At 43.1% G+C, this 12,572-nt stretch overlaps 1 protein-coding gene across 1 annotated transcript in view; it reads left to right on the top strand.

Annotated features, from left to right (window-relative positions):
- Positions 1-12,572, top strand: part of LOC124769377 (myrosinase 1-like) — a 134,904-nt gene that overhangs the window by 49,215 nt on the left and 73,117 nt on the right. Inside the window, exons 5-9 of the mRNA XM_047249168.1 lie at positions 1,235-1,368; positions 3,430-3,552; positions 3,633-3,816; positions 8,328-8,422; positions 9,429-9,576. Of these exons, the coding sequence (XP_047105124.1) occupies positions 1,235-1,368; positions 3,430-3,552; positions 3,633-3,816; positions 8,328-8,422; positions 9,429-9,576 (684 nt within the window). The remainder of the gene's footprint in view (positions 1-1,234; positions 1,369-3,429; positions 3,553-3,632; positions 3,817-8,327; positions 8,423-9,428; positions 9,577-12,572) is intronic.

Genomic DNA, 12,572 nt, shown 5'->3' with positions numbered 1-12,572 from the left:
AGCAAAACAAGGATAATAGAATGTAGTCGAATTAAGTTGGGTGATGCTGAGGGAATTAGATTAGGAAATGAGACACTTAAAGTGGTAAAGGAGTTTTGCTGTTTGGGGAGCAAAATAACTGATGATGGTCGAAGTAGAGAGGATATAAAATGTAGACTGGCAATGGCAAGGAAAGCGTTTCTGAAGAAGAGAAATTTGTTAACATGGAGTATAGATTTAAGTGTCAGGAAGTCGTTTCTGAAAGTATTTGTATGGAGTGTAGCCATGTATGGAAGTGAAACATGGACGATAAATAGTTTGGACAAGAAGAGAATAGAAGCTTGTGAAATGTGGTGCTACAGAAGAATGCTGAAGATTAGATGGGTAGATCACATAACTAATGAGGAGGTACTGAACAGAATTGGGGAGAAGAGGAGTTTGTGGTACAACTTGACAAGAAGAAGGGACCGGTTGGTAGGACATGTTCTGAGGCATCAAGGGATCACAAATTTAGCATTGGAGGGCAGCGTGGAGGGTAAAAATCGTAGAGGGAGACCAAGAGATGAATACACTAAGCAGATTCAAAAGGATGTAGGTTGCAGTAAGTACTGGGAGATGAAGAAGCTTGCACAGGATAGAGTAGCATGGAGAGCTGCATCAAACCAGTCTCAGGACTGAAGACAACAACAACAACATTGAATGTATGCATAACGTAATCCACGGTAAGCCGTTTAAATTCGCATACTCTCAGGTAGACGTGCTAGCAGTTCTCTGACAGAGGGTTTATTGCACCCTTTACAGCAAGACTTTTGCTGGAAATACGGTCGTGGAACGTTTTCGGTTTGTTGATGTAATAATTTTCTCCGACAGAATGTCCGAATAAAAAAAATGTAAAAATGCTGTTTCTTTCCGGACACTGTTCCTGTTTCGTTATAATATACGTAACCGTGATTTTTGTTATCATTGTCACATGCCTGCTCCACTCTCCATTCTCGTGAAGTGTTTCGTCCCTTTGCTCAAAGATCAAAATGTATTCTCAACTGTACTCGACTCTCACACGTAGTGTACTACACGCTCTTGTTTATTTATCTATGTCATTTAAAATTTATAGCATAACTTTTGAAAGAGACCTACAGTATGGTTAATATATTCGTACATTCTTCCCATACTCTTAGAATGAATTGGTCAACAAGGACAGCGGCGCTGTTTTTATAAACTTACTTACGTATTTTATTCTGTTTTGTTTACGGACAAGCGGACGTGTACCGTTTCTCCATTGCCTTGACATGCATCCTGCCCACTGGAGACCTCGACGTCATCAACCAACCGGGCATCGACTACTACAACAATCTCATCAACGAGCTGCTCACGAACGGAATCCAGCCTCTGGTAAGAGAGAAGCATACATGCAGGTGTGACCAAAGAGTCGTTATGCAAGTATAGGTTTCCATATGTAGTCGAACGTTGTTATAAAGGGGTTTCTTTGTCTGTCTACACTGGTTCATTTGTCTTGTGCTAGTAATGCAATGGTACATTAGCGTAAATAATACTGGATCTAGTTTACTGGCCATAAGTATGTAAAAATTAGGGGAGAGGTGGAACTTTCGGGTCTTAGATTCAAGTGGTTCAAATGGCTCTATGAACTACGGGACTTAACATCTGAGGTCATTAGTCCCCTAGAACTTAGAACTAGTTAAACCTAACTAACCTAAGGACATCACACACATCCATGCCCGAACCTGTGACCGTAGCAGCCGTGTGGTTCCGGACTGAAGCGCCTAGAACCGTTCGGCCACCGCGGTCGGTTTGTTAAGTCATAAGCTCTAAACTTGTCTATATAGGACACAACGTGATCTTTCGCAATCTCGGTTACGTGCTATGCCCCATTCATGGTTCGAGTAGTGTGAATTACGTGCCCAGATTTTATTAGACGCCGGTAGAAGATGACCGCTAGGAAACATGAAATTAGGTACTCAGTGTTGTTTAGACCACGACCATGCTTGGGGTTACTCTAAAACAGTGTAACGTTCCAAGTGTACGTTACATGCGGGAATTGCTGGTATAAGAACTGATCCACAAGTAATTTAAGACTTTGGTTTCGTCACTTCAAATCACCTTTCGAAGAGTGAATTGAGGACGAGTTGTCAGTGCCATGATTTGAAGGCAGGAATGACAGCTTCACGATTACAAGTAGTCTGCGTAAACCAGTTACGTTGGCCAGTGATGCGTTGTGTCTACGGATGGTGTTAAGCCCTTCAGCATCACTAAGGAATGAAGATAGTGCATTGTACCGCCGAAACTGCTAGCCAACAATAAATGACGTCATAAAGACGGCTGTAGGTTTTGAAGAAATCAGGTTCAGCATCAAGTTGCAGTCGTTATAAGTATCGATCGTAGCAGGATTACCACGTGCAGACACTATAATCAAGAGAAGTCTATAAAATCATATCATATTCTGCAGAAATATGCTCAAGTCAACAAGTAATGTTAAGATAATGAGGTGAGCCAGCATTTAGACCCATTTCTGATTGTCTGGTCTAGTCCAGATGACTATTTTCTCTGTGAGCGTCCTGGCTCAAGCTGCAATCTACACACTGGTAGGCCATACCCCCTTTGCTGCGAAATCGTAATTGCTAGTACACAAAGAGAGAAAAATAGCTATAACGTGAACAACAACCTGTCTCGAAACGACCGGCCAGTGTGGCCGCGCTTCAGTCTGGAACCGCGAGACCGCTACGCTCGCAGGTTCCAATCCTGCCTCGGGCATGGAAGTGTGCGCTGTCCTTAGATTAGTTAGGTTTAAGTAGTTCGAAGTTCTAGGGGACTGATGACCTCAGATGTTAAGTCCCATAGTGCTCAGAGCCATTTGAACCATTTTTTTTTTTTTTGTCTCGAAACATCGCAATTTCGTTGAGTTCCATGGAATGCATTTTTTCCTCCTGTAATAGACATATACAAGGTGATTTTGACAAAAAAAGATAAATTGCAAGAAATGATCCTTGATACGATATAGAGCAAAATAGAATATGAACACTTCTGACGGGAAATTCGCACGAAGAGAGGTACACCCAATTGAAGCTAGAGATAAAAAATATTTGACTGTGTACGTTACAAAGACTGAAAACGTACATGACAATACATCACGGAAGTGGAAATGTTCTGTTTGTACTAGTGTTTTGGATCCACTCTCAAATACGCATTATTTCCAACTTCATGAGAGTGTCTCTCCCTTGAAACGCACTTTTGGCCATGTGTCCATATGACTTCTTGTCCTCTCAGCCATAGTTTCCTGCAGTTTGTCTCCAATTAGCAAAACCACCCTGAACACTGAGGTAGACCTGATTTTGGAATGGACAGGGAACCACTAGATTTAAGACTGAAAAATGTAATCGATGGGCAACAAGTTATGGGATCTGGAATTTAAGTTCACGAAGCAAACTTGTTGTGCAGGTGACAATGTACCACTGGGACCTGCCGCAAGCGCTGCAGTACATCGGTGGATGGCCAAACCCAATTCTCGCTGACTACTTCGTGGAGTATGCCAGAGTGCTGTTTGAAAACTTTGGAGACAGAGTGAGTATCGATGGCTCCAGTGTTTATCATATCGGTTCCTGCTCACTGTGATTACGCCTCTGACGGCTGTCGTCTCGCAGGTGAAGATGTGGACCACGTTCAACGAGCCGGAAGTGTTCACCACCGGCTACGCTTCCGCGGAATTTCAGGCTCCGTCACAGAGCTCTCCGGGCATCGGCGACTACCTGGCTGCACACACCGTCATCAGAGCACATGGACTCGTCTACCGCCTCTATCAAGAACAGTTCAGGGCCAAGCAGAATGGTATGTTTCTCACTGTTGTTAGATCCTGCACGTATCACGCTTTCTCGAATTAATTCAGTCGGTCAACCTGATGATTACTTCTCGTGGATGATTCACGGCTGTTCCCGCATCCTACCAATAGCCCATCTTCAGTGACTGTTTTCATATCGCTGGATTCGACGAAGGCGGCCTACACCATCACCGAGTGGTTCAATAGATTTGACTCCCGTAGTTTCTCTCTGGAAAGTTATAAAACTGTTTATAAGGACACATCTACTATAGTAGATGATATAAAAGGCCGTATTCCTACTGACTGCGCAGAAACTTCCGCTGAAGTGCTACCGTGCTTACTTCAGGCTTTCAATGACAGACTGGAGCCTTGTAATGAGGCTGGTGGGTGGCGTACTGAAAACCACACTCGAAGGGCAAACTTCTTTCTTCTTCAGAATCCAAAGTATTTGTTTATTCAGTTTTTTTTCGTAAGTTAGTGCTGACACATGGAACAGTATCTACAATTTTCAAACTACAGTTGCTCGTGGACTTCTACCAGAGGAATCCATAACACAAGCACTGACATTTTGTTAATGTCGATGAGCAGGTTCCATTTGAAAATATATACCGTACTGCGTGAACCAGAACTCCACCAACAAAATTTTGGAAGTTGTTAGGAAATATTTTCCAAATATTTTGGTACAAGTTATCTGTGTTCTCCTTACAGGCTAACAACATTTCGTTTGCGTTCTTAACCGTTGTACCGGTATTATGGTGAAAATTTGCAAAGCAATCCAAATGTCGACGGCATTTCACTCACGGTACTTGCTGTTCACAACAGTAAGGCCTACTTTAATACTGATCCTCAGGCTTGCATTCAGTATTCCTCTGTCCAATCTGGGATTTGTTTCTCTGGTAGTGGTAGTTGTACATTAACAGCGGTACATAGCGGCCTGGGCGGGTTTACTGAGGGAGAATAGGCCAATGTGCTAATCGTCTATGGGTTCACTGAATGCAGTGGAAAAGCTGCTATGTCCAGCTGTCCCCACAGTGACAGCAAGCATATCAGAGTAGTTTTGCGTAAATATTCGCATCCTTTCATGCTACTATGTTCTGCTGATTGTGTATTGCAGGATTTTTTCAGTGTTGTGAAAGTATTTTCACGGAAACAAACATAATACTGGTCAGAAAGCTGAATAAATCATAATTTTAATATTCTGAACAAGCCATCAGAGACCACAGGTGGGATTTATGTGTGAATGTATGTCCAGCAGAGGGGGAGCATGAGATGGACAGAGTGGGAAGGGGGGTAGGAGATGGAAAGAGGGACACAGGGGAGGAAATGTGTTGTGCAGGTAGTATCGGTATGCTTTGCACAGGCTACACATACAGATGAGTAAGGCAGAGCAGAGACAGTGGGGAAAGGGGGGGGGAGGAGAAGAGAAGGAGGAGCTACAAAGTGAAAGAGGGGGAGAATGAGGAGGACACAGAAAGTGGGTAGAGGATATGAATAGAAAAAGAGGGAGAGAGTGTATGAGAAGATGGAGAGACAGTGAGTGAGAGGATGAGATGAACAGAGAAGGCAGGAGGAGGCGATCAGAGTCTGAGGGGAGGACAAACATACAGATGGGGAAGGGGTGATCGACAGGCAGAAGGGGAGCAAGGGGAGATGCAGGAGGGAAGTGGAAGGTGTAGGGGGGTAGTGAACAGGGGACGAGGAAGACAGAAAGGATGCGACAGAGTGAAGGGAGAGGGAGAGCTGGACACAATGAGGAAGGAGGAAGATAGGCTCGGAGTGAGGAGCAGAGGAGGTGGAGAGGGAGGAGGACATGGAAAGGCAGAGACAACGAAGAGAAGGATATGTACAGAGGGAGGGAAATGAGGTGAACAGAGAGCGGGAGAAAGAAGTGGACACAGTAAGGGGGGAGGAGGAGGCATGTGAAATACACTACTGGCCATTAAAATTGCTACACCACGAAGACGACGTGCTACAGACGCGAAATTTAACTGACAGGAAGAAGATGCTGTGATATGCAAATGATTAGCTTTTCATAGCATTCACACAAGGTTGGCGCCTGTGGCGACACCTACAATGTGCTGACATGAGGAAAGTTTCCAGTCGATTTCTCATACACAAAGAGCAGTTGACCGGCGTTGGCTGGTGAAACGTTGTTGTGATGCCTCGTGTAAGGAGAAGAAATGCGTACCATAACGTTTCCGACTTTGATAAAGGTCGGATTGTAGCCTATCGCGATTGCGGTTTATCGTATCGCGACATTGCTGCTCGCGTTGGTCGAGATCCAATGACTGTTAGCAGAATATGGAATCGGTGGGTTCAGGGGATAATACGGAACGCCGTGCTGGATCCCAACAGCCTCGTATCACTATCAGTCGGGATGACAGGCATCTTATCCGAATGGCTGTAATGGATCGTGCAGCCACGTATCGATCCGTGAGTCAACAGATGGGGACGCTTGCAAGACAACAACCATCTGCACGAACAGTTCGACGACGTTTGCAGCAGGTTGGACTATCAGCTCGGAGACCATGGCTCTGGTTACCCTTGACGCTGCATCACAGACAGGAGCGCCTGCGATGGTGTACTCAACGATGAACCTGGGTGCACGAATGGCAAAACGTCATTTTTTCGGATGAATCCAGGTTCTGTTTACAGCATCATGATGGTCGCATCCGTATTTGGCGACATCGCGGTGCACGCACATTGGAAGCATGTATTCGTCATCGCCATAGTGGCGTATCACCCGGTTTGATGGTATGGGTTGCCATTGGTTACACGTCTCGGTCACCTCTTGTTCGCATTGACGGCACTTTGAACAGTGTACGTTACATTTCAGATGTGTTACTACCCGAGGCTCTACCCTTCATTCGATCCCTGCGAAACCCTACATTTCAGCAGGATAATGCATGACCGCATGTTGCCGGTCCTGTACGGGCCTTTCTGGATACTGAAAACGTTCGACTGCTGCCCTGGCCAGCACATTCTCCAGATCTCTCACCAGTTGAGAACGTCTCGTCAATGGTGGCTGAGCAACTGGCTCGTCACAATACGCCAGTCAGTAGTCTTGATGAACTGTGGTATCGTGTTGAAGTTGCATGGGCAGATGTACCTGTACAAGCTATCCAAGCTCTGTTTGACTCAATGCCCAGGCGTATCAAGGTCGCTATTACGGCCAGAGGTGGTTGTTTTGGGTACTGATTTCTCAGGTTCTATGCACCCAAAGCGCGTGAAAATGTAATCACATGTCAGTTATAGTATAATATATTTGTCGAATGGATACCCGTTTATCATCTGCATTTCTTCTTGGTGTAACAATTTTAATGGCCAGTAGTGTATATGCGTCAGATGTGTATGTGGCGTGGGCAGAAGGTATACAGTGTGTCTCTCTCAAGGGTCGTCTGGCGAATTATCTCTTGTGCTTCGACAAATATTTTCAATTTCATTTTTGCTTTGTGTAGTTGGAGTTAGCCCAGTAATTGCTGCTCGTCTCGTCTTTCATACGCTGCCCTTTGTCGACGGAAAGCGCCGGTTTGTTTGCCATTACAAAAAAATTATTTTTAAACCGGAATTTTACGTGCCTGCTGGATCGAGCGCTGCCAAGGACAGTAAAACAGTAACGGAAAACAGCAATGCAGAAGCGACTCAGTAGCGTTACGTGGTTGGCGGTGGCTGTAAGCGGGGGCCAAAGTTGTGCTGTCGCTGACAGAGAACTGGCTACAACAGCGAGTTGGAGACATGTCTGTCAAATGCTGTTCCTTCACTTTGGCCAAAGAGGAAAACATCAGTGAAATGCACTCCGCAATAAGCTTACTGCTTACGTTTAACTGTACTTCTTTATAAATTACGAAAGGCTGCTCATTTTGCAATATTATTTATTTTCATTCAGCTACCGTCAACTAACCAGAGAATGTAATATTTTGATACTTTAAACGTTTTTCGGAGAACCATGTATGAAACCATTTTACTGCAAGTACGCTCAAATTCAAGTATACTGAATTTTGGACTATTGAAAACAATAAAGAAAATTTTTTCGCACAGCAGTTATAGTATTGCTATGAAAATAAGTAAATATGTTGAAGCGCCATTAACTTTTATTAACTTGACCGTCTTAAATACTCAGAATACCAAACTTATTACTTTCATTTATCATTATCACTTTTACGTTTGAAGAATGCTGGTTCTGCGACTGCAGGCCTCTGTTGTATCATCTCGACAGAGTTCCACGTTGAATCGTTGTTCCACTTAGCAGTAATTTTTGTTGCTGTCTTATTGATAGTTGTAGTAGCTGCTATTTAATAAGCCTACAACTGCCACTAGTTTATGGTGGCAACTTAATCCACATTGTTTGTAATTAATGGTATGATACTTGCAAACTTTCTTCACTACACTACAATGAGCTTCATCAGTACGATAATGGAATAATGCACATTACATTCGTGCAGTTCTAAATAATGTAAAACTTCCTTCATGCTAAGTACAAGTACTGTATTTTATTAATTTATTAAGTGGAAATCTGTTTCAGGCACCGTAGGAATTACGTTAAATATAACGGGAAGAATACCAGCCTCAAACTCCAGTGAAGACTTGGAAGCAGTTGAGAGGAAGTATCAGTTTGGTGTAAGTATGGTAAATGCTACGATAACAGACCTTCTGCGATTGTTCTAGTTAAAAAATTAGTTTTGCCTTGTTCCAGTGAACTTACTTCAGTACGTTATCATCAGATACCTTCTTAGCCAACAATTCCGTTAGCGCCATTCAGTTATGTCTATGCTTGAGTATAATACCAAAGGATTTGCAGTGTGATCACTCCTGGGAAAACAACTTGAACCCTCATATCTAAATATAAATGCGTGATTTCTGAAAAACTGAAACTTTTTGTGAGGGCTGTATTTCTTGTGTCGTTACTTTTCAAGAATTACATCCTTTCCAATCCGAACCAAGAAGAGTGGAAACGGAGCAGTGTAATCCCAGATGAATAATACGTTAAAGAAAATTTATAGCGACTACAAGTTGTTGTGCAATAACAATAAGTGAACCTTTACAATGAAGTTCATGTGGGCGCCTCAGATCCTGCAGACTATTTCATATGTCGTGTACTGGCCTACTTCAATAGCTTATAAATATATCAGAAACAGTAAAATTCCGAGAGGTGCCGGTATCCTTTTGCACAGTAATGGAGTAATTTTGTAGAAGGATTTTGAAAAGACTAGTCAGTATATTTCTTAATATTAAATTTTAAGTTAATTTATGATTCTTTTTAAATACCTCCAGTTGACAGTGGTAGGATCCAACCCCACGTGTCAAAAACACACAAACTACGAATAAAGTCTGTACTGGACTCTTGAGAACATTGGAGATGACAGCTGAGGAGAGGAGTAACAAGTATAAAGCTCTTGGCATTAATATATCTTTTCATTTTTCATACAGAACTTTTTGCTATAACTGAAATAATATGTGATGACGTGTAATAAGTTTACAAAACTTCTAGATATATTTAAAAAACAGTATAGGTACCGCGAGATTATAAGTTCATCAGTCATGCAGTCTATCTATTGTGTGCATCAATGATACGTTTGAGGAAAGTGCACTGGTAGTGACAAACGTTTGTCTTGATATTGACCAGGTTGGGCTCTACGCACACCCTATCTTCAGCCAGGAGGGGGATTACCCGGCGGTGGTACGTCAGAGGGTAGACGCTAACAGCGCAGCAGAGGGGCGTCCCCGCTCACGGTTGCCAACTTTCACTCAGGAAGAGATTGAGTACCTCAGAGGTAAATATGCACCTATGAGCAGCGTCATTTCCTTTAAAGCGGAATATAGAACAACTCATGCTGTGATTTCTTCCACAGAACATAAAATTTAATGAGATTACTTTTTGCCTGTAGTTGCTCTAACTTTGCAACTTCTTCTACATCTACATATATACTCCGCTAGCCACAAAGCGGTGTGTGGTGGAGGGTACTATTCACGCCAAAGTCCTATTTCCTCCCCTCTGTTCCACTCGTGGATCGCTTGAGGGAAAAAAAAACGACTGTCTGAAGGCGTCAGACGAGGGCTAATTTCCATTATCTTTGAATGGTGATCATTGCGCGATTTGAAAGTTGGTGGTAATAATATATGCTCTACATTCTCGGCAAAGATCTGATTTTGGAATTTAGTGAGCAGCCTCTTCCGTTTAGCACGTCGTCTATCTGCAAGTGTGTCCCACTTCAAACTTTCTATGAGATTTGACACGCTCTCGCGATGACTAAATGTACCGGTCACGAATCTTGCCGCTCTTCTTTGGACCTTCTGAATTTCTTAAATCAGACTCAACTGGTAAGGGTCCCATACAGACGAACAATACTCTAAGACGGGACGAACTAACGTATTGTAAGCAATTTCCTTTGTTGATGGATTGCATCGCTTCAGGATTCTATCAATAAACCGCACTCTAGAGTACTTGTGTAATCTGATCGTTCCATTTAAGATCATTTCGAATAGTCGCACAAGGATACTTAATGGATGTTACCGCTCCCAAAGACTGGGCATTTATTTTGTACTCGTACTTTAATGGGGAGTTTCGCTTTGTTATACGCAGTAGGTCACACTTACTAATATTGAGAGATAACTGCCGGTCATTACACCACGCATTTATTTTCTGCAAATCCTCATTGATTTGTTTCTTCTTCATGTTCTTCTTGTTCAACCTCTTCTTATTTTCCTTCTTCTTCTTCTTCTTCTTCTTCTTGTCCATCAGTCTCTTTGGAATCAATAGCTATGCTTTCTCAGTATGAGATGTTCTCAACGACAGTATTCCACATTAATTGACCCTAGTACGACCTAAAGAATCAAATAATAAAAGCACTTCACTGGACTGAATGTAAAACATACATTGATGAACTCGTCTAACAGCGTTTGGACCGCCTTTGGAACGTACCTCACAGCAGCAGTCCTGTGCGGTTCAAATGGTTCAAATGGTTCTGAGCACTATGGGACTTAACATATTAGGTCATCAGTCCCCTAGACTTAGAAATACTTAAACCTAATTAACCTAAGGACATCACACACATCCATGCCTGAGGCAGGATTCGAACCTGCGACCGTAGCAGTCCCGCGGTTGCGGACTGCAGTGCTTAGAACCGCAAGGCCACCGCGGCCGGCGTCCTGTGCGGCATGGATTGTAAAAGTTCTCCGCAGTGTTCTGGAGGTATGTGGAAGCAGAGGTGGCATGATCCCTGCGAGCTCGAAGGTACAGAGCTGGCGCCCAATAGCGCCCCAGAAGTGTTCCACGAGGTTCAGACTAGGTGAATTTGTTGGTCAAGACATCTACCAGTTCACTATCATGCTCCTCAAAACCAGATGAGCATGATTCTGGCTACTTGCCTGTAACATTTATCCTGCTGGAAGAGGCTGGCGCCCCCTGTGGAGACATCAGGCACGAAGCGATGAAGGTGATCCACAATAATGATCATGTAGTTCACACCTGTCATGGTCCCTTCGATTACTGCTACGAGTACCACGGAAGATCAGGTGAATATCCCCTGTAGCACTAAAGGCTATTTCCCTATATTAAAAATATGGTTCGGATTGTTGTTATTTTGTAATTAAAAGCCAAAAGTCATTAAATTCCAAGATTTGGTCACATGATCGAAAACGCACTGTTATTGCTGAAGCTCTGGTGACGTCACACGCCAGTAGTAACACGAAGCTCTATTTGTGTTACGAGAGTGTTAGCCGCAGTTACTGTGGTACACATGTACATGAAATGCCTTCGCAGCTGCGAATATGAACAACCGTCAGCTGCATAATGGGATGACTTCAATGAAAATTTGAGCCGATATTTCCAATTTACCCTCGGGCTACCTGAGCACGACTCACGGTCAGACCCAAACTTCGGTATGTCGTCAACCACACATCTACAACCTGTACTCGTACGTCCATTATGTGTACTCCTGTACAGGGGCGGCATTTTATTTGAAAGTCACTTGCTCAGTGTCGGCAGATAATTACGATACTTGACTGTTTCCCGGAAATCGTCTTAACTGGTTAATTATGTCATCGTATGTTCAGAACACGTTTATGTGATGCCGCTGACGTCACTGTCTAGTACTTCCGCTGCTTATTCACCTGTGTTACTCCGAATTATGATGCAATCTTTCTTGGAACATGCATCGTATGGAAGTTTCTAGTGTTTTTTTTTCGTACATTTTTGCAAACGGTGTAGTTATTTAGTGATGGAAAATGCGTTTCCAACTTCTAAGTAAAAGTGGAAAGGAATTTTGTTAAGACTGACTGCGGAATCCTTCGGAAAGTTGATGCGTTTATGTCCTCTTCGTTCTTCGAAACAACCCAGATAATCAAGTTCCGGAAATAAGAAACATGAAAACTGCACTGCATGGTGACTGGGAAGGAAGTACTGTGACACAGCAATAAGTTGTAGAATTATGTTAAAAGTGAGGGAATCTGGAACTGTGTTATTTGTTCGGACCATGCTAAAGGTTTTCCAAGGCTGTTTGTGAAAGCCTGCTCAATAAGAAACGTTGGAAACATTTTCATTCAGAGGATAGTTCTGGCAGTTAATATCTGTAGTTGTTGCCAGACCTATTACTGTTTTCCAAGTACCTCTTTTTTCAGTTTTCAAATTTTCAGACAGCGTCCTAACACTCGTGGGGATCTGCAGAGCACCGTCGGCTTACATACTGCCATGTTCTGTTCCTCCGTGTCATTAATTTAAATCACCGGAAAATTAGCTCTACGAAATATGCAGTTTACGCAGTAGAACCTT

This window comes from Schistocerca piceifrons, chromosome 1 (genome assembly GCF_021461385.2).
Source record: "Schistocerca piceifrons isolate TAMUIC-IGC-003096 chromosome 1, iqSchPice1.1, whole genome shotgun sequence".
NCBI lineage: Eukaryota > Metazoa > Arthropoda > Insecta > Orthoptera > Acrididae > Schistocerca > Schistocerca piceifrons.
This window is presented reverse-complemented; position numbering and strand designations above follow the sequence as displayed.